Source organism: Vicugna pacos, chromosome 17, assembly GCF_048564905.1.
Source record: "Vicugna pacos chromosome 17, VicPac4, whole genome shotgun sequence".
In the NCBI taxonomy this organism is placed as follows: Eukaryota; Metazoa; Chordata; class Mammalia; order Artiodactyla; family Camelidae; genus Vicugna; species Vicugna pacos.
The window spans coordinates 55,217,789-55,240,078 of NC_133003.1; the positions used below are offsets into that span (position 1 = coordinate 55,217,789).

Below are 22,290 nucleotides of genomic sequence, written 5' to 3' on the forward strand. Positions count from 1 at the left end.
GGATCTACAAATGAAATTAAGAAAACAATTCCATTCATAACAGCACCGAAAAGAATAAAATACTTGGGAACAATTCTAAAAGAAATGCAAGATTTGTACACTGAAAGTATAAAACATTACTGAGAAAAACTTAAAAAGATGTAAATAAATGAAAGGAGATTTCATATCCACAGACTGGAAGACTCCACATTGTTAAAACGGCAATTCTCCCCAAAGCAATCTTATAGATTCAATACAAACCCCATCACAATCCCAACAGGCTTTTCATAGAAGTCAACAAGTTGATCCTAAAATGTATATGGAAGTGAAAAGGACTTGAAAAAAAGAACAAAACTGGAAACTTGTACTTCCCAATTTTGAAACTTGCCACAAAGCCACAATAATCATGACAGTGCTATAGCAAAAAGACAGACATAAAGCACACAGACCAACGGGATTCTCAACAGAATTGAGAGTCCTGAGGTAAACCCGTATGTTCATGGCGAATGATGTTCACAAAGGTCCCAAGGTCATTCAGCGCGGAAAGGACACTCTTTTCAGCAAGTGGAGTTTGGAAAAATTAAAAGTTTCATACAAAAAAGACAGATTTAGACCAGAGGTCAACAAGCTGTAGCGCTTGAGCCAAGTCCAAACCAAAACTTGATTTTATAAATAAAGTTTTATTGGAACATAGAACATAACCAAACAAACCAAACCCACCCGTTTACATACTGCCTGTGGCTGGTTTCACCCTAAAAATGGCTGAGCTGAGCAGTAGCGATAAAGACCTTCTGGTCAGCAAAGCAGAAAGTATCTCCTATTTCATCATTTTACAGAACAACTTTGCCAACCCCTGATTTAGAGACTTACCTCACATCATACACAAAAATTGACTCAAAATGAATCATAAACTTAAGTATAAAAGCCAGAACTATAAAACTCATAGAAGAAAACATACGAGAAAATTTCCATAAACTTAGGTTAGGTAAAAATTTCTGGGATGTGACATCTGAGCACAATTAATTGAAAAAAATAACAATTTAAACTCCATCAAAACTATAAATGTTTACACTTCAAAGACACAATTAAGAAAATTAAAAGACAAATGACAGATCGGGAGAAAACACTTGCAAATTCTAATATGATAAAGGGCTTGAATCCAGCACAGTGAAATCTTGTAACTCACTAATAAAAACAAACAGCCCTATTAAGTTATTAAAATGAACAGATCTGAACACACATTTCACCAAATAAAATACACAAATGGCAAATAAGCATGTGAAAACGCATTCAACATCATTAGTTATTAGAGAAGTGCAAATTCAGACCACAGTGAGACACCACTCCACACCCACTACAACTGCCAAAATCCAAGAAAGCAGCAAGTGTTGGTGAGGGTGTGGAGAACCTGGAACCCTCACCTATCGTGGGTGGGGGAGGGAACGTAAAACGGTACAGCCCTTCAGAAAGCAGTCTGACAGCTCCACAAAAAGGTAAACTAACAACTCACCACATTCTTGAACAGAATGACCCAGCAATTCTACTCTTAGGCATCTATCCAAGAGACATGAAAACACATGCTCACAAAAAGTCCTTGCATGCACATGTCCACAGCAGCATTATTCGTAATAGTCAAGAACTGCAAATAACTCACCACTGCTTGACAAAATGCAGTCTACCCACACAACAAGAGACTAGTAAGAGTACTAGCACACACCACAGCATCAACCAGCCAACAGCAGGGGCGCGTGTGAAGTGTGGGGAAAGGTGCGGGATGTGCTTACACGAAACGTCCAGAAAAGGAAAGAACCCAGAGGCAGAAGGACCAGTGGTTACTTGGGGCTGAGAGGGGGAGTAGGAGTGACTGCAACTAAGCACAAGGAATCTTCTCAGGCCTTGTACACGTTCTGAAATCCCATCGTGATGACAGTTGCTCAACTCTGTAAATTTGCTTAAAAATTTTTTAAATAAATTTTTAAATCACTGAAATGGCTGAATTTTACATGTAAAATACGTTTCAATAAAGCCATTTTAGGAAAAAGGAAAAGCCACCATCATCAGATAAGACATCCCCAAAGCTCCCCCAGCTGGGGAAACCACAAGGTTCCCCGGCTACTGTGCAAACAGCCCTGTCCAGCTTGGGGCCATCGCCCATCTAGCCTCATTGCCTGGCCAGCTTTCTCCACCATCCCACCCCCGTGTGGCTGCCAAGCGCACAGGCTTTGGAGTTGGAAAGTCCAAGCTCCCAGCTGGACCACTAGCTCTCTGTGACGGTGGGCTACTCCATCTCCTTGAACCTGCCCCCTCACCTCTGAGACATGGAGTGGTGTCTCACGAGGGCAGCCAGGGACCAGCTGTGACCTAGCTCTGAACCCGCCCAGCCTGGAGGAGATGGGTCTCCCCTACTGGCACAGACCCACGGTCAGTGTCACCTGCCGGAGCAGCACATTTGACCCGCTCCCTGCCGCTCTCCACACCCTGTTTCTCTTCTAGCACTTGCAGTCTTTACCATTATTCTGCCTTTTTTCCTTCTTTTGGTTAGTTCTGCCTCCAGGGCTGAGGTCTCCATGGGGGCAGGACCCAGGGCTTTGTCCCCTGTTGTCTGTGCCAGGCCAGGCCCAGTGCCAGGCAAGGAACTGGCTCACAGGAAGCGCCTGCTGGGGCAGTGGAAAGGCAGGGGCTGGGCGCATGTGGCCTCTCTGGTGTGGGCATCTTCAGGGATGGTTTCTTGTGTCCTGCCACCTCCTTCTGGGTCCTCCCCTCAGCAGTGGTCCCAGCCTGTCGCACCAGACCACAAATGATGGTACAGGTGGTGTAGCCTGGGGACTGTAACGAGCCTGGGGACACAGCTGAAGCAGCATCCTGGGGAAGTGACCCAGGAAGGGCAGCGGGAGCCGAGGGCTTGGAAGGGGCAAAGACTGGAGAACGGTGGGGCCTGGATGTCAACAAGCAACCAATTTCAGCTGAACCAACAAAGATGGCGTGTGCATGGGGCACAGGGGACAGGCAGTCACACACGGGACGCTGTGGACCCACACCAATGGAGAGAGGAGAGTAAACATACTGGTTGAAATGAAATATTTCTGTATTTCATATGTGCTTGCTCTGAAAAATGGTGTTGAATATAATTGCACATTTTACATTAATTAAATTTCCTTTACTTTCCACGGAATTAGGGCTTGAACTCAGTATGTAAATTTATGCAAATAACTATGCAAAATAGCAACAACGTGGCATTTAATTTTAAGGGAACTAGAGTGCTTTCCAGGACCAGGCCCGGGGGACTGCACACTAGAGGTCTTTAAGAACATTTAACTTTCTCTGAAGGAGTGAGCAGATGTTCTTTGGCATTTACCTTCTATTAAACTAACTTCTCGTTTGGTTCACCTAATGGTCTTTGCCAGTGATTTTTACTTGCCTGCTTAAAAACAAGGCAGATTCCCCAACCCTCAAGTCACTTTACCAGCAGAAAAAGCCCCTACCCCAAACACTTCACTGTCACCACCGCCTTCCTCTGGTCTCCCTCTCTCAAACTGGGCACGGGAAGGAAGAAGGGGAGGAACGGTAGGAGGCAGGAAGGAAAAAAGGCAGAAGCGAAGGGGCTCTCACAGCACAGGGCCGTGCCCCCCACTGCACCCCACTGGACAAGTCATTTATTCCCCCTGAGGAGTCTGCCCAAGCTCCCTCTAGTTGTAACAGTCTCTGGTAGGACTAACTGGGGCACCAGTGCCTTGTTGGGACAGCCAGAGGCTGTCACAGAATTTTCACGCTGCCTTTTATATTGCTTTTGGGGGGGGAGGGGAGCTTGGCATAGTAAGAAAAGGCTGTTTCTTCCAACCAAAGGATCTGGATTAAAGTCCCAGAAGTAACACCTTGGACAAACTCTTTAACCTCTCTAAGCCTGATTCTTCATTTTTAAACAGGATTTACACTTTGTAGAACTGTTAAAAGAACTAGAAATAAACTGTACCTAAGACCCAAAAGAGACTTACGTTCTGTCAACCTAAGAGGATGTCCCTACCTACACCTACCCACCCAGAGCCCGGGGCGTCTTTCCAAATCCCGATTCCAGTTCCTGCCTCTCCTCCCTCGGACAGGAGCAGTCTCCTCCCCATTTCGTCTTTGCCGCCAGCCAGGTCAAGACTGGAGAACATCCAGCGAACACCAAACATGCTAAGTTGTCTAGGCTGAGAACAGACGCTCCACAAACACTGCTTTTCCTAAACGCTTCCAGACACATTTCTCATCTAGGCAGCACCTAGGGTCAGCATTGCCTCCCCCCAATTTTTTTAAGAAATCCTGTGATTGAGACTCAAAAGAGAAGTTGTTCACAAAAGGTCACACAGCTGATGAGTCTATCCAGAAGTCAGACCTCCTGATGCCTTCTTCTGAGCCTCCTCCCTAACTAATTCACCTCCACTAGCTCTGGTCATTCCATGGACACCAGGTGCCTGTCCCACAGGGTCCATCCATTTAATCACTCAGCAATGACTTACAAAGCACCCACTATGTGCCAGGCACAGGTGTAGGTGGACGTGTTGCATTCTATGAACAGACCCTGGAGTCACCGACGTCCGATTCCAGGTCACCATGAACAGCCAGGTGGCCAAGGATAAGGCACTTCATCTCATTGCCTCGGTTGCCTTCAATCCGTTAAACGGGCCAACAGAATCCCACCTCTCACAGGACTGCTGGAAATTAAATGAGAAGATACCTGCAAAGGGCTTAGCACAACCCATGGCCCCCACGAAGCACTCAAACGTGAGCGTTTATCCGTCCCCTAGACTCTGGGGACAGAGGCTGGGGTCAGACAAGAGCCCTAGCCTCACGGGGCTGCCACCGCAGCGGGAAACACAATAAACACGTAGCAAGAAGTTTCAAATGGTGATGAGCGCTTTGAAAAGCGTGTGACCGCGGGGTGGGCAGCCACTTTAGACTGAAGGTCAGGGAAGGATACTCAGGTGAGCTCTGAACTACAACACGAATGTCAGAGCAGACACAGGAAGAGCTGGGAGAGCGAACACAGCCCGTGCGGAGGTCGTGCGCCCAGGCAGGCTGGCATCTCGAGGGACAAGGAGGCGCTGAGGCCAGAGAACGGGGCGTGGGGGTACTGGCACGGGCTGTGGTCGGAGGGGTCAGCAGTGCGGCTCCGGAACCCAAGGGAGGGCGGCTGGTCTTCTCGTCCAAGCGTGGGCGTCCACGGGCGGCGAGGGCACGGGAGCGGGGCGGGGATCCAGGTGAGGAGATGAGCACCTGGGGTGCGGGTCCCGAGGGCCGAGGACCCCGCCCGGGTCTGCGCTCCTTCTCCCCACACGGGCGGAGGCGAGGCCTGCGGGCGCCCTCCCAGCCCGCGTCCCTCTCGCGGCCGACGGACGCAGAGATGCCGCCGGCCGAGGCTCCAGCGGCGCCAGCGAGGACCCCGGCCGGCCCGCGCCCGGCGCCCAAGCCCGCCCGCCGGCCGCCCGCTCACCCGGATGCCCTGCAGCACCCGGACCCGCTCCTCCTCGTCCATCCCGAAGGACGCCCTGCGGCCCTCGCGGCTCTCGGCGCTGCCCATGGCAGGAGGCGGCTCTGGCGCGCCGGCGCTTCAGGAACCGGCGCCGCGCCACCTGCTAACAAGGCCGCGTTCTATTGGCCGCCGCCAGCGGCTCAGCCAATCGCGGCGCGGGCCGCGGGGAATTGTGGGATTCGTAGTCTCGCGGCGCCCGCCCGCGGAACCCGGAGCGCGAGGCGCGGCGCCTCAGCACCGACAGCGCTTGGCCAAATCGCGGGCGCGGGGCCGGCCGACGGGGAGCGGAGCCGAGGGGGACCCGGACACCACCGGGGAGGCCGCGCCGCGCCGGCGGAGGCGCTGCAGATTCGTTCAGCGCGCCGAGCGGAACAGCCGGCGAGCGCTGACCGGCCGGGGCCATGCGGGGCGGAGGGAGCGGAGAAAAGACGGCGAGCGGGCGCTTAAAGCAGCAGCCCACCGCCGACGGAACCGTCGAACGAACGGAGCCGGGAGGGAAGCTGGAGGGGCGCCTCCTCTAGCTCCTCCTCCCCGGGGAAGAGCTGGGCGGCGCACCCCGGCCTCCACGTGGAAGGAAGAGAAAGAAGGACTGGAAAGCGGGAGGGAGGAGAGCAGACCCGCAGGCCAGGAGGTCGGAGGAGCAGCAAGGGGCTCGTGCGCCGAGGGCCTGCGGAGAGCTGCGGGGGGCCGGCGCTGGGGACTGCCCCGGGAGCGCGCACACAGGGCGGCGAGTGCGCTGTGCCCGCGCTGCTGCGTTCGCGCGGGGCCGCCGTCCTCGCCGGCCCTTCGTTCTCAGAGCCCCCGATGGAAGTGCGCCTGGAGCTGAGTAGGGAATCTGTAACCGGGGGACTCTGGACTGTTCCCTGAAGTAGTAAGAAGCATCTGGAGCCTTGGCACCCGGGAAAGGAAGGGGTGAGGAGGAGAGCGTGGAAGAGAGCCTAGTGAGATGCTCTGAAACGAGAACAGCGCGGATGAAGAAGCCGGTGACACTGGGGTGGGGGTGGCCAAAGCATTTTCATGGACAAGGATATCTGGTAGTTTCCTTCACGATACTTCGATTTGCAAATCTCCCTCCACCCCTGCTGTCCTCCATTTCTTCCCTATAAGCGGACCTGTAAGAATGGGGGATTCTGGTGCAAGTGGTTTTGGAGGGAGTGCCTCAGGAGGAAGCTGAGATATGGTCTGAGCAGGAGACTGGCTTCAGCCCAGCCCCACGGGGCTCCAGAGCACAAATTACATCCAGAATTCGTCCCGTTGTGAGGCGAGGGGATCACCCTGTGTCCGCCAGAGCAGTCAGTCATTGACAGCCCAGGACAAATCCCCAGTGGAGGAGACATCTGTGAACGCTCAGCAGCCGGCTCCCACAGCAACTGGGGATTCCCTCAGCAGCTGGGGAAAGTCTCGATGAGGCACTTTCAGCATCAGCAACGTGTTCCACACACTTGCAGGGTCTCCCCAGCACCCTGTGACTGGGACGGGGTATGAAGATGGAGGAAAGGGATGGATTTCACTTCTGGGTGGAATGATGAGATAATTAAACACAGAACTAATTCAGCAAAACGAGACCCAGAGCCACAGATGACTGTGATACTGTGTGTGGTCTCCCCTGCCCCGCCATGTGCAAACTCCTGGAATCCCACCAGACTGAGAGATGGGGTTATGCTGACACCTGCACAGCTCAGCCTCATGACCACCCAACAAGCTGTGCATCCCTGCTTCACAGAGAAAACTGAGGCACAAACAGGTGAAGATAAAGTGATGTTGTGAATCCAAGGAAGGGTGAGGATTTGAACAAAAGCAGTAGCAAAGAATGCATAGGAAAGGAAGAGAAGATAAATCGTGTTTTTGAGCACCTTCTTTGTGCCAGGCTCTGCGCCGTAGGCACCCATGCTTTGCATGCCGTTAGTCCACGCGCAGCTCACTTAGTCCTAGCAACCATCCTGAGAGAGGTGCTGCCCCAGTCTAAGGCCCAGGAAACGGGCTTTGGGGAGGAGGAGTGTTGTGGCAGGTGCTTTTCAGACTCGCTCTTTCCTGCCTCACAGCAGAACCCACATTTCCTTAAGTACAACAATGTGCCTGGTTAGAAGAATTTGTGCCTAAGCTTCCACTGGGCAAATTTGAGCACTGTAAGAGTTTGACAGTTTGAACTTTTGTTTCATTTTTTTTTAAAGTCTGATAGTCCATGTGTTGAAAGAAAAAGGAGGGGGGTCTAGTAAAGGAGGAGGACTCTTGTTTGCAGAAAAATGCCAGCAAGTCAGTGTGAGATTTAAACATTGCTGTTTTGTGACCCTCAGTGAATTAACTGAATCAGGCAAAAATCATCAATGGATCCTAAAGCCATTGGATGAAAGGTGGTCAGCAAACAGGATATTCACATGACCCCCAAGTCTCACCACAGATTTCTGAACAATCATAAAACTATTGGAATGACGAGATCAGAAGGTCACTTCCTTAACCAAATGGCCAAACTTAGCACCACAAAGAGTGGGTGGGCACGACTGCTGTCCCTCCCAAGGAGATGGAAGGGACACAGGACATCCCCTCTGGAGTGCTGTTGCCAAAAATGTGTGATCAGCGCTCAACCGCTAGGAAACGCCCAGACAAGTCCAGAATGTGAGACATCCTGCAAAACAGCTGTCCCGGGCTCCAAAAGGCTGACATTGTGAACACAGAACACAGGTTTTGAAGACGTGAAGGAGGCATGAGATGAACTGCAGCAGTGAGTCTTGGTTAGTTCCTGGGTTAAGGTAACGGCAACAATAACAAAGCTATAAAAAGGTCCTTGAGACAACTGGGAAAGTTTCACATGTGGAATAGTGTCCTAGGTGACGTTATTGAAGTCACGTTAATTTTCTCATTCTCGGGAGATGCATTCAGAAGTATTGAGGGTGGAGTGTCATAGTGTCTGCAACCCATACTCGCTCAGACGGTTCAGAAAAAAAATGTTCACAGTAGGCGACTCGAGGTGAACTATATATTGGGATCCACTGCATTATTCTTTCACTGTTTCTAATGGTTTGAAACTTTTCAGAATAATAAGCAGGAAGTAAAATTCTGCACTTGGGGAGATAAAAAATACTCTCCTCCCTAGAGCCCCTTCTCCCTTACAGCCGAAGGTGACCTTGTGACCCGTCTCTGGCCAAGTGGCTCTTGGGCAGCGTGGGGCTGGAGAACAGCACAGAGCTGAAAAGAGCAGCGCGATGGGGCGCAGGGCTGAGCTCTGCCTCTCTCTAGACCTGTGCCCCTCCGTTTTCTGACAAATGTAAGAGTGGTGGCAGTATTACGTGGAGTGCTTGCCCAGAGCTTGGCACTCAGTGAATTCATTCAGTAATAGCTGTTGTTATTGGACTCTCTAGAAGAAGAGGAGGAAGAAAAGGGCTGGCAGAGTAGAGAGGTAAGAAAAGTGATTTGCTCTGTGCGTGTTAAAACCCAAGGGGAGCTTTTGCTGTAAGATCAGGAGAAAGATAAAGATCTCTGCTTCCATGACTTCTATTCAGCATTGCTCCGGAGGAAGTGAAGTAAAGGGCTGGAAAGGAAGAAATGTTGATCTCTGTTTGTGGTGACATGATCTGTATATAAAAATTCTAAGATGCAGCAACATGGATGGATCTAGAGATCATCATTCTAAGTGAAATAAGCCAGAAAAAGTAAGAAAAATACCATGTAATGGCACTTAAGTGTGGAATCCAAAAAAAAGACACAAATGAACTTATTTACAAAACAGAATAAGACTCACAGACACAGAACAAACTTAGGGTTCCCAGGAGGGAAAGGGATAACTTGGGAGTTCAGGCTGTGCAGATATTAACTGCTAAATACAGAATAGATAAACAACAAGGTCCTACTGTACGGCACAGGGAACTATATCAATATCTTGTAATAACCTATAATGAAATAGAATATGAACAGGAACATATGTATGTATGTATATGTATGACTGAAACATGCTGTGCACCAGAAATTAACATAATGCTGTAAAGTGACTATACTTCAATTAAAAAAAGAAAAAAATCCTAAGAAATTCTCACACTTACACACACACACTCAACAGAGCTAATACGCAAGTTCAGCAAGTTTGCAGGATGTAAAGATGATATGCGAAGATCGGTTCTATTTCTATACACTCACTCAAAATGAACAATCTAAAAATGAAATTAAGAAACAAATTCCACTTACATTAGTATCAAAATGAATAGGACTTGGAGGAATAGATTTAACCAAAGAAGTGCAAAACTTGTAGCCTGAAAACTGCAAAACACTGTTGTCTGGGAAGGTGGATGGAAATTGATGGGAAGATAGAACTTGGGATGGTGGCTATGTATACATTTATCAACACTAAGCTGCACACTTAACATCTGGGTGTTTTATATGGATATTATACCCCAGAGAAAGTTGAAAATATCTGTGTGGTGGGGGCAACAACGTAATTTTACTTCTCGCTCCTGTAAAATGTGGGTGTGCAGAACCTGGCAATCCTGGCCACTGGAGGCTCCACCATGCTTTTCCTGCTCGTCTGGAACATCTGGCTTCCTCAGCCAACCCAGCAGGACAAGAGTGAGCCTCGGAGCCTAGAGAATCAAGCCCCAGTGTCTCCTGCCTCAGGGACCACCTCTTCCGTTCACATCCACTGGGCGTTCAGTCCCAGGGCCCCTCCCACCTGCAAGAGCTGGGAAGAGCTGTCTTTTCAGAGCAGAAGCAAAGCAGAAAGAAATCTAAGCACTGGGAGCATCACACACAGCTGATGAACAGACTGCTCATTGATCCTTCGCTGTTTCTGAAGGTCCTTGTGAAAAAGATACAGTACGAATAACAAATTTCAGATGCTGAGACACCACACTGAGCAAAATCAAATCCATTTTGTGAACAGGCGCCATGATAACAAGTCTTCCCCGGGAGAGGAACTGTGCTCCGTGGATCTTCTGCCATCAGAAGGTGCTTCGTGGGCGCTAAGATCTTTGCTCAGAGATGCTGGCCTTTGTGCACCTTTGAAGGCAAGTGGGGTTTGCTGCCCTCCACTTGCCTCACTTGTTCCCCTTCACTGCACACTATCTTGGACTTCCTCTGGGCGGGAGTTTGGAGACCCCTGGGCAGAAGTGAGAGGAGTTGGAGTACAGGAGGCTTGCGGCGGGGGCCAGTGTCTGTCCCCGAGGAGTCACTGAGGGAGCAGGGTCCCGGTGGTGCAGGGTGTCTCACTGCTTTCTGTGACCATCTGTAGGATGGGTGTGGTTCAGGGCCCTGGTCCCCATCCCCAGAAACCCGAAGAAGGAGAAGCAGCTGCGTTCGGGGTGTCTGTGCTGTTGAGACCGGCACTTCTGTTGAGCAGGCTGTGGGCTGGATGGGTTTCGAGAGGTGGGGGTGGGGCGTCACGGAAGAGCGGACTGAAAGGAGAGAACACGGACCGGTAGGAAGAGGCGGTACGGTTAAGAGGTGCATCAGATGGGCTGGGATGCGTGGTGGAGCTCGGTCTTCCTCTCTACGTGACCGTCTTCAGTGAAAGTTTGCCTCTGTCATCAGTGCCCTTGAGTGGGATTAGGTCGTTTCGTGCAAGAGTCTGTGTCTGGCTCCTCGCAGACTAGACGGACCTCCCTCAAATCCATCTTTGGACTGTGGGTAAGAACCCTTTTCTTGGAGAATGGCTGGCCAGTGGTGGCCCTGGGGAAGGCTGTGGCTGGGCCCAGAGTGGGAGGAGAGTGGGATGTGGTGGGGAAACTCCGGAAAGTTTGGTTACATCGTGAGGACGGAGGTGTTGAATGCCAGGTGCAGAGTTGGACCCCGAGGCGGTGGACAGTGACCCTTGATTTGGGGGTGGGGAGGTGGTCTGGTCCAAGCTGCGCTTTGGGAAGCCTTCTCCAGCCCCAGAGGGGAGGACGTCCTTGGGGCAGCCCTGGAGGTGGGTGATGTCGAGGCCCGTCCCTGGAACACAGTCCCCAGAGAACAGATTTCTGGGAGCAGAGCTGCAGGTTCAGTCCGTGGATGCTTCTCAGTCGCTCTGAGTCAGCCCTTCCCCCGCCACTCACATGTGAGAATGCCCATTTCCCCGTGTCACTGCCAGCACTGGGTGTTAGCATCTAACTTTTACCAGCGTGATGGAGAAAAAGCTTGTTGCAGCCTTCACTGCGGATCCCTGGGGCGTGACTGTGTCCGGAGGAAAGCAGCTCCCCGTTGCGCTGGTCACGAGACTCCCCTGCCTGTCAGTCGCCTTCTCGTGGACTTGGCCCCCCTCCTTGTTTGGATCTGGTCCTTTTGTTGCTGGTTTGCAGGGGCCTCACTCACTGCAGACATCGCTCTTCCAGAGGCGGTCTCTGTTTTTGCCCGTCTCCCCCTTGTCTTCTAACTGTAGATCGTTATTGACAACCAGACTCACATCTTTCTCAGTCAGATCTCTAATCGCGCCCTCTTTTGGCTTGCAGATTTTGTGTGTTAGTAAGGAAGTGTCTCCACTAAGATTGTAAGCAGTTTTTTTTAATGTTTACTTTTAAGACCATTTGCAGTTAACTTTTTACGTTGCTGTGGGATTGTGCTGTGTAGAATGTTTTCACGGAAGGAGCCGATTAGATAGATTTGTGTGTAGACAGCTCTTACCATTTATTAATATTTTATTGTTTTGCCACTGAATTTAAAAAGCCAGCTTGGTAATGGTGTATTTTGCATATGCACACGATACATTTCTAGATTTCTCTGTTCTTTAGCCATTTCTATAGCAAGGCACCACTGACCTAACTGCCGTAACTTTATCAGATATTTGGAAAGTCCCTCCTTGTATTCTCTTTGCACGCTTCCCGACCTCCTCTGGAAATCTCCCTTCTGGGGAAACAAATCACCTTGTCGTGTGCCATTAGCAGGCTTCCTGAGATTGCACGCAGGGCGCCGCTGGATTTAGAGATTAATTTTTGGGAGAACTGAGATAGCTCGCTCTCCTCGAAGGCCATTTGGTAAACTTTGGTAGCTTACTTTATATGCTATTTAGACGTTTTTATTAGGTTTCGTTTTAGATACTCTGCGGAATTTGTTGCTTGTAAGTACGACTTCACTTTTCATTTCAGTTTCTGATTGGGTTGTGCTAGTGTGTAGTTAAGCCTGTGACTTTCTACGCGGACTTACCGCTGGCTGCACTGCTGAGCTCTGACTGGTCTGCCAGTTGGCTCTGTTGAAGTTTTCTAGGATGATCATGTGCTCTGCAGGTAACCTCAGTTTTGTCGCTTTCTCCGGTATTGCTGCCGCTTTCCCTTGTGTTACAGCACTGGCTGGACTCTCCCGTGGAAAGGCTGAACAGCGTAATGATAGGAACAGTGTCTCTTCTCATTTCATTATCAAGTATGACCATTTCTGTAGAGTTCTGGTGCCTTATCATATTAAGAAAGAACCTAATTTGCTGGAAGCTTTGTTTTCTTATCACGAAAGTATGTATCTTGAATATTTTCAAAAGTGTTTTTGTTCCCTGTGAAAATAGCTATGTGTTCTTTCTTGTACGCGAGTGAAATAGTGATTTACACTGGTGGGATTTCTTCTACAGTTGAACACATACTTAGATTCCTTAATATACTGCCAAATTGGCTAATTTTTTAAAGGAGAAAAGCCCAATCAATTTAAAGTGTGACACTATAAAAATATCCTGTCCATCACCATCTAAAATTAAGAAGGAACAGATTCTGTTAATAAAAACATAACATTTACTCATTTTTGATATTTTTACCAATGAAGGGAGAGATACAGAAGAGAAAAAAGATTAAAAACAAAAGTGGAAAAAAAGACACTTTTGCAGAAACATCTAGACACAAAGAAAAACATTTTTTAAAGTGAAACTAAAGAAAAATAGACAAATTAGAGAACAAAGGCTAAGGGCTCACAAGTGAACATAAGCAGAAGAGATTTATCCGGAGAAGATGAGACACAGACAGACGTGCAGCCATCACAGAGTTGGGGAGGGAGAGGTGGGAAGACACGGAGACAAGCAGGCAGCGCCGCTCCCCAGGGCGGCCCGAGGGGCGCCCTGCCCGCGTGGCCCGGGCTTCTGCTGCTGCGGGTTCTGTCCAGGCGCTCTGCGTCTGTGTGTGTGAGAAAGGCCTATGTACAGCTTCACTCTCCTGAGCTGTGCTCTTTTGTCTCTTTACACGTCTATTTCATTGATCAGCTGCATTGTGTTTGTGTTTCCTTGATTTCTACGTTAATTCCATCATTGTACTTTTTTGGATTTTTCAAATGGTTTTTAAATAATTTCTTGATTTGAAAGTTTAGTTCATTTATTTTCAATCTTCTTTGTGGGGGTAGTAATTAGGTTTATTTATTTATTTATATAATGGTGAGACTGGGGATGGAACCTAGGACCTCGTGCCTGCTCGGCACCTGCTCCACCACAGAGCTCCACCCTCCCCTTCCCTTCAGTCTTTTTTGTTTTCTGATAAATGTGTATGTCACACTTCTTCCTTTGAGTTTCACTGTGGTAGAAAGATTCTGTGATAGGATGCTTCTGTGTTCAGACATAAACAGTTCGTACATTACGTGTTTTTATTTTCCGTGTAATTCAAGAGCTAATAAAATGTTTTTGTTAACTTCTCGTTTTATTGCATTTCAGTCAGCTTAAACAAGAGCAGCTCTTTGGAGTTTATTAAGATGTCCTCTACGGCCTCATGCAGGTCGGCTTTTCCAAATATTTATTCCATTTATGGTTAAAAGAACATATAATCTCTGTCAGTTGAGTAGATGTGTGATTAGATTAAGCTTACTGCTTGTTTTATTCAAATCCTTTTTTTTAAATTTCTCTTTACTTACTTCTCTGAAAGTTTTGTCAGAATCTCCCACTAAGACATTGAGGCTCTGTTTTCCTCCTGCTTGTGACAGTCAGGTGTCTGCGCTGCGCGTTTCGAAGCAGTGCAGTAGGTGCGGCTCAGTGACTGTTGGTCACCTGTGGCGCGCTCCTTTCCTCAGCAGGACACAGCCCTTTCTTTTATTATGAAGTGCTTTGACCTTGAATTCTATTTCAGCTGAATGTAATATTAACAGCTTTTTTGTTTTATTAGCATCTTCTTTCCTTCACTTTCATTTTTCCTGGATTGTTTCCTTTTCCGTATGTTTCACATAGTTTGTACTTTTATCCAACCAGAGATTTTTCTTTTCATTAGTGAATTCAGTCCATTCATGTCTGTTGTGATGATTGATATTAGAACCGTTTGTTCCATTTATTTGTGTTTCGTATATCGTGCTTTTTGTTTCTTTCCCCCTTTTCTTACGTTTTGTTATACCAATTGAATTCTTTGTTAAGTTTGTTTCATCTTTTAAAAATGTATACTTACATTTATATTTATAAAGCACTGTCTGTAGTAAGTTACCCCCACAAGTGGGGTGGTAGAGCATGTGTTTAGCATGCACGAGGTCCTGGGTTCAGTCCCCAGTACCTCCGTTAAAAAAAAATTACCCCCACAAGAAGTCAAACAACACAGTGCCACTTCCCCCGGCTCCATTAACCAGGTCCCTAGAATTCTTGTTCCGTGACTTTTTTGTTGAAGAGTAACAGGTGTGCTTTACCTGCCCAGGTCTTAGGCGCACCGCTTGCTGGAGTTTTCCAAGGTGAGCACGTCCCTGCAGATGCGACCCAGAGCGGTACAGAACATCGCCTGTTCTTCCCCGTCACCCCCACCATAGGTGACCCACGGCGCAGCTCCCGTCGCCCTGAGTCCAGCTCTGTGGTCTGTCCGCCCTTGCTCGGCGTCGTGCCCCTGAAACCCCGCGTCATGAAGCACGCGGCTGGATGCGTTTCTCAACCGTCTCCTCCAAGCGAAAGGGCATGCAGCTTGGCGAGGATTTCTTAGAAAGTCTCTTCCCTTCCAGCCTCTCTGTTCTGCCTTTCTGGGGCTCTTACTTGCTGGCTTTTACAGTCTTTCTATCTGTCCTCCATGCCCCGCAACTTTTACCTCCTGCTTTCTGTTTCTTTGTACTTTCATGCCAGTGCCTCACTTAGGTTTTCTAGAATGAGGATATTCCATCCTTAAGCCTACTTATTGGGCTTCTGTTTTTCCTAATTTAGCGATCAAGTTTTTAATGGCCTTTTTTTTCTTTAACAAAAACAGTATCTTTGTACACCTCTCTGAAGCCATTAATTATGCTTATTCAGAACTCCCGTCCTGCTTCCTCTGTAAAGTTTGATTCCTCACTCTTGCATAGTGCACTACTCGGAGAACACGGGGGAGAGACTGCCGCATTACTCACTGCAGACTCTTGAATCATCTTACAGACCCGCAAGCAGGTCTGAGCCGTTAGCAGCACTGGTGCTGAAGTGGAGACCGACCGGAGGGGCTCACGGGAGCGGCGTCTGCCACCTCCTTTACCCTCCCGCAGGCACGCATTCCACTGCTCCAGAATGGCAGCTCGCTGACCCCTGCTTTGCAGCTTGGCTCGGGGGCCCCACTGGGGAATGAGACTGAGGTGTCCTCCCTGGGGGGACAAGGAGGAGGAGAAAGCCAGGAAGTGGACAGTCCCTCCAACCTGCAGAAGTGGCCGCACACGGAAGAGCCAGCGTGGCGCAGGGGAGCCTGGCAGGCAGGTGAGGAAGTCCGCCCCCGTGGGGCCTGTGAAGGCTGCTGGTGCTCCTGGCGAACTTCCTGGGCCGTGGAGGACTTCAGTGTGGATGGGTTGGGCTGGCTCAAAGGTTCTTGATAGGATGGACAGAAACTCCTAGCCCCAGCCCGACTCCTGCAGGACGAGTCCTGAATTCCAGCCTTTGGACTCCCGCGACCTCCCCTTTCTGCATTTTATAAGCTTCAATCTCTGTGTCTTCCGTTTCTCTGAGACTTGGATAAATGCAGTGTAGCACCACATTCACAGGCTCGTAAACGGGAAAAACTCGAAATCTGCCTCCAAGCCCAGCCTTGATATGTTTGCAACTTAGAATTTCAGTCGCGCATGTGTCATAAACATCTTGTCTGCCGACCTAAGAAATCCGCCCACAGCCCCCGGTTGGTTGCGTTTCCTCCCTGAGTCGTACACGCCCTTCCTCACAACTTGACAAGAGAGTGGCATGGAGGCCTGTTCGACGGGTTTTCTGGCCTAAGGTTTGTGCCCGTTACTTCCGTGGGTCAGATTCACAGAGCACGCGCCCCTGTGGGCTGGCTTTACTCGGGCACTAATTCTTGGAGCTGTGACAAAGGAGAAAGTCGGAGGCAGGGAAGAGCATGCTGGCCCCTCCACTCAGAAAATTCTCGCTCACCACAGCTTAAGGACAAGAAGCACAAATAATGCTGCGAGGTAAGAAAACACCGCAGCGGGGCCAGCGGAACTCTAATGACCAGCGGCTACCCCCGAACTGGCCCCTGGGGCTTGCAGACACCAGTCATGTCTCCACTAATGGCTCCTCTGTGTCTTGAAGTGGCAGGTGACACCTGTACGGTTGAGGGAGAAAGTGAATTCTTCTAGGTGAGACGATTCCTGCAAGTGAACGGGAACCAAACCAGAGGCCAGCGTGCTGGCTCCAGCTTGTGAGGCTGCGGCCGGTCCCTGCGGGGAGGCAGGGAACACTGGCGAGTGGCCTCCCTTCCCGGACACATCAGCTCTGTCGCCTCCCGGCCACGTCCCTGTGACAGCCCTTCCTGGGAAACGGAGCGGCCACCAGCCCTCAGACATCTCACAGCTGGGAAGCAGCGAAGGCTGTGGCGCAAAGACTCTGGTCTCAGCCACGTCAGCTCGTTTGCTCTCGTCCTCGGGACACATTCCACAGGCAGCGAGCATCCCTCGAGCTACTGGGTGCTGGAAGGATGTGTGTGGTCAGGGGGTCAGGGCTGGGGACGGGAGGGGCCGAGACAAGAGGTGATTGTGCAGATCGCACCCCCAGGGCCCCCACCCTGCACCCTTGCCTGGGGGGGGAACCGTCTGTGATTTGGTTTCACTCCTACCTCCCAGGAGGGTCAGCCACGTGTCAGTGGTGACCAGACAGCCTGCTCCCTGCCCTCCTGGGGCTTCCGGTCTTGGGGAGGGGTATGCCAGACATTAATAAGAAAATTGCATGTGTGTAGCATTCCAAATGATGGTGCACGCAAGGGCTCTGAGAACGCGTTAACAGTCTGGGCAGGTGGTAGGGTGTCTACAAAGGGGACGGGTCCTGGACTCTGGGCCCGGCTCCCAGAGGGCACAGGGCCTCCCTGCCCAGGCCACCGCGGCTGTGGGCTGTGGAGGAGTCCCACACTGCCCCTGCCAGGCATCCGTCTCCTGCCCCCAGGCCCCTCCCTCACTTTGTCTCTGCAGGTCTCTGCCCCTCCTCAGCTCCATCCCTCCTCCCACTTCCGTCCTGCATCCCACTGGGCCACTTACTAAAGATGGCTCCAGCAAGTCATGACCCTCTGGGCCTCAGCGTCCTTGTCTGTGAAATGGGAATAGTCCGAGTAGCTCAGAGAATCCGAGGGCTGTGCTTTCACCGAGTCAATACAGGGAAGCGGCAGCACGCTTTGCCCCCTCCTACCAGGATGCCTGCCCACGTGCCTGCCTGCCCACCCGGGACACTGCGTGACAGTGGACACGCCCTGCTCCTCCAGTTCATCGGTGCGTCCCCCAGGCATTTCCGCCCCGCCCTCTCCGGTCCACACTACGCGCACGTTCTCCTCCCCCCCCCCCCCCCGTGAATCCGAGGAGACCCAGACCCGGAGCGGGATGCCTGGGCGGGGAGGCACTGTGCGGGGCCCCACCCGCGGGGTCCCCGAGGCACTCAGGTGCGTGGAGAGACAGCGACCTGCGCCGCCTGCTTTCCGAGCGGCCACTGCCATCTGGTGGCCGGCCGCGGAAGTGACGCCGGGCGGGCCACGCGGAGCCGTCCCTGGGGGACTGCTGGGCAGATGGAATCCTCCGGCGGTGCCAGGCCCTGGACTCGGCTGCGGGGAGGCTGCGGGACGGCTAGGGCCTGTGACAGAGGAATCACTCTTGGGGACCCCAGGGGCGAGACACAGGCCTCCACCTGGGAAGTGAAGGCAGGGAGCACAGCCAGTCAAGCCACCGGCCAGTGTGGCACTTGTCCCACCATCTGCTTCAATGCCCGGCCTGCTCTAGGTGACAGAGATTCTGCGTCTGAGGCTGGAGCCCTTCCCACCCACCCAAGTGGTTCGAGAATCCCAAGGGCTTTGCAGGAACTATCTCCCCCCCATCCGCCTGCCACTGCTCTGGGCCGGCACTGCCTGGCTGGCACCACTGCAGGAATGACCACACCCTGTGACCCAAGGGTGGCTGGCATGGCCCAGACAGGCCCCCCAACAGCCTGACTCTGCCCCTCCCTCGTAGACGATCACCCTCTGGGGCCACGGCCACCCTTTCCCACGGGGCCCTCGTGGGGGGGCCACACCTCTTTGGAAGAGGGCCTGTTACCAATGAAAGGAGAGCTCAGAGTCCCCAGCCCCCTTTTCCTGGCAGGCTGGTGGCCCCTGTGCAAATCTGCCACCATCTGCTCCCTGGCTTTGTATATTAAGGACTCTTGGGGAGGGGGGCATTTCCAAGCCAAAAGAAGTCTGTTACACCCTTTCTTGAAAAAAAAAGGCTTGCCTTACATTTATAGACTTAGGAGACTCAGAACAAAGTGAGGCAGCTCTGTTCCCAGGTAGCTTGGGATCTCCACTCAGGGACCAGGAGCAGCTGCATAGTTTTAAGTTTCCGCCTGAGCAGGCATTTCCATGACTCTCCCCAGCTGCCTTCTGGAAAGATCAACCCCAGGGGGGATGGGGGCCGCCTCGTCCTTGCCTTGAGAGCCTCAGCCTGACCGTCCACTGCCTCCCTGCATCTCTGCTCCGGTGCTGACCTGAATCCCACGCTCGTCTGACCAGGGGCCTCTCCCCATGTAGGAAACAGGGAAATAAACACAGCAAAGTCTGAGCTACTCAGAATGCCTGGGGTTCTGGTCTGGGAAATGGCCTGTCCGTGCCCAGGGCACAGGGGAGAGGAAGACAGAGCCTGCCTAGGAAAAGAGGGCCCTGTCTGCTACCTTCAAAAACCCTTGTTTTCTTTCCCCTGCTAGGCAGGCTGCGGGAGTAGCTGAGGTTTTCCCTTCACTCTGTGCATGTTCTCGGTGCATCAGGATGTGGGGAGCGTGCTCCCCCCGACCCGAGTCCAGCCTGGCCCTTTGGGCAACAGAACGGGGCAGAAGTGACGGTGTCCTGGTTCTGAGCCGAGGCCTCAGGAGGCCTGGTGTGTTTCCTGTCTCTCCAGACCTCGGGGCCAGCCTGCTGCAGGGTGAGTCAGCCAGTCGTCCCAGCTGAATCCCTAGACGTGCCAGGAAGCCTCAGGGAGATCAGCGAGGCCAGCTGCTGACTCACAGCTGGCACACCAGCAAGCCCTGCTGAGCCCAGCTCGGGCGAGCAGGACTGTCCTGCCAGCTCGGGTCGTTGTGAGAAGCGGCTGCACTCTGGGGTGCTTCCTTACGCAGCATCAGCTGACACGCCCGCTGACTTTATTCTTCTGCCCTTCCTTGACTTGCTCCAGATCACCAGCTGGGCAGTCATGTCTCTGTGGGTTATTCCCCACCCTCTGCCTTCTGGGCCTCGGGATAAGGAAAGCAGCCTCCCGCTGAGGAATCTTTCTGAGCACCAGGCCTCTGTGGAGGCTGGGCCGCTGAGCCCTCCACACCACTGCCACATGACAGGCAGAGGGGCAGAAAGCGGAGATGGGCTTCGCACAAGGGCTTGCATTCACTGACCTCTTAGGACGGACTCACCTTTCCTCCTGGGGCACGTCTTCAGGGATTAGCTCCTCATCTGGGTGGAGGCGCCTTCCTGAGAAAAGCTCTGGGCAAGGTCCACCTCCTGAGTCCTTCCGTGGCTGAAAGTGTCTTTATTTTACCTTCAAACAGTGGCTTGTTCTACGTGTGTTTAGGTGCACAGTTAATATTCCTCACACATTTAGGGGCCATGCTCCCCTTTCTCCCAGAGTTACTGGTGAGGCATCTGATACCAAATACATCTCCCCTGCACACACCTTTCTTAGAAGTTGTAGGAAATTTCCTTTACTCTCAGTATTTGGAAGTGTGCTCATGTCACGTGAGTCTTTTTGATCCATTTCTGCCAGGCGCTGGGAGGGCACTTCTGGACTGAAGTCTCATTTGCCTCAGTTCTGGGGACTTGTCTCCCATTATTACTATTTTTTCCTATCTGTCCCCATTTCTCTGTGTTTTTGCAGCTTCTCTTGGACAGACATTTCCACCTGATGCTTTGATTTGATTTTTGGTTCATCTTTCATATTTTCTGCCTCTTTACCTTATTGCGCCATATTGTGGGGAATCTTCTTACACACAGAGGTGTATACCTTGAAATACATGTATAGATAACATTAATTCTATAACATTCATGTTATGTTTGTATATAATATTTGTATCTAATCATTCACATTACATACAATATTCTTATACATAGTAAGTTTTTGGCAACAATACTTCAAATTTCTAAGGGTTCTTTCCAGTTTTCTAACTGCTTCCTGTTTTATTTACTCATATCTTCTTTCTTTAACGATTTACAAAAGACAGAATTCACATACCATGCAGTGCACCCCTTTAAAGTATAAATCCAGTGGCTCTTAGTATGTTCCCAGAGTTATGCATTACCACCGTGATGTTAGAACATTTTTCTTACTAAGAAAAAACAAAAAAAAACAACCTGTTATCCGTGGCCACCACTCCCCACGCCTCCCTACTGTCTCCCCGGCTGCCCAGCCCGAGGCAACCACTAACCTACTTTCTGCGTCAGTATCTTCTTGGCTCCATCCTCTGATTTCTTCAATCTGTGTTCAATTAATTAAGAATTTATAAGGGATAAGAGGTAATTAATTAGGCTGTGTCCTGTCCCAAGAGACAACTATGGAAGAAAAAGACAAACCCATGCTGAAAAGGAAAGAATGGAAAGTGATGTGTATACAAATGCCAGCGAAAGAAAGTAGATTTGGCCACAGTAATATCTGGAAAAAACGAATCTAAGGACTGAAGAGTTAGGGGATAAAGAAGGATATTTTATGATTAAAAAATAGACTCCATTAAGCAAGTGTGAGTCATGGATTTTTCTGCACCTAGTATCATAGCCCTGAAATGTTTTTATTTGTAAAGATGCTTTTCATTGCAAGCAACAGAAAGCACAGCTCACCTGGCTCACACGCCGAAGGGTGTGTGACACCTTAAGGGTGTCCCAGGGCTGACCCTCGCGGGAGCACTGCCCGGAGGCAGCTGCTCGGACCCAAGCCCGTCCTCCCCCGACCCATGCAGCCCTGGGCAGACGCTGTTCTTGTCCTCACCCTTGGTTGGCTCACCTGCGAGATGGGGACGGCACTCTCTCCTTTCTGGAGATTTTATGTGTCCTGACTGTGTGCTGACCCCGTGCCAGATGCTGTCCTGAGCACTTTATACGCACTGCCCTGCTCCAGTTGACACCAACCCTTTGAGGCAGAGACTGGTCTCAGCCTCCCTCCCTGACTGTTGCCGCAGACCACCAACCAGAAGGGAGCGGGGCCGGGCTCCGCACCGGGCGGTCGGCTCCAGGGCCTGCACTTTTCAGACCTTAATTAAAATAGTTTCCTCAACCTCAATGTCCATCGACAGATGGCTGGTTAAAGAAGCTGTGGTATATATATACAATGGAATACTACCCAGCCATAAAAAATAAAATAATACCATTTGCAGCAACATGGATGGACCTGAAGATTGTCATTCTAAGTGAAGGAAGCCAGAAAGAGAAAGAAAAATACCATATGATATCACTTACATATGGACTCTAAAAAAAAAAGATGACTAGACATTGGCAGAAGTCACACAAATAGTTCTCCATAACATCAAAGAAGCTAGAGAAAATATTATCTGT

At 50.7% G+C, this 22,290-nt stretch overlaps 1 protein-coding gene across 1 annotated transcript in view; it reads right to left on the minus strand.

The window, feature by feature from the left end:
* The window catches only part of CHCHD6 (coiled-coil-helix-coiled-coil-helix domain containing 6), a 119,324-nt gene extending 113,736 nt beyond the window's left edge, over positions 1 to 5,588 (minus strand). The window contains exon 1 of the mRNA XM_072942015.1: positions 5,450 to 5,588. Coding sequence (XP_072798116.1) covers positions 5,450 to 5,536 — 87 coding nt within the window. The 5' untranslated portion in view covers positions 5,537 to 5,588. The remainder of the gene's footprint in view (positions 1 to 5,449) is intronic.
* Positions 5,589 to 22,290: the final 16,702 nt, after the last annotated feature.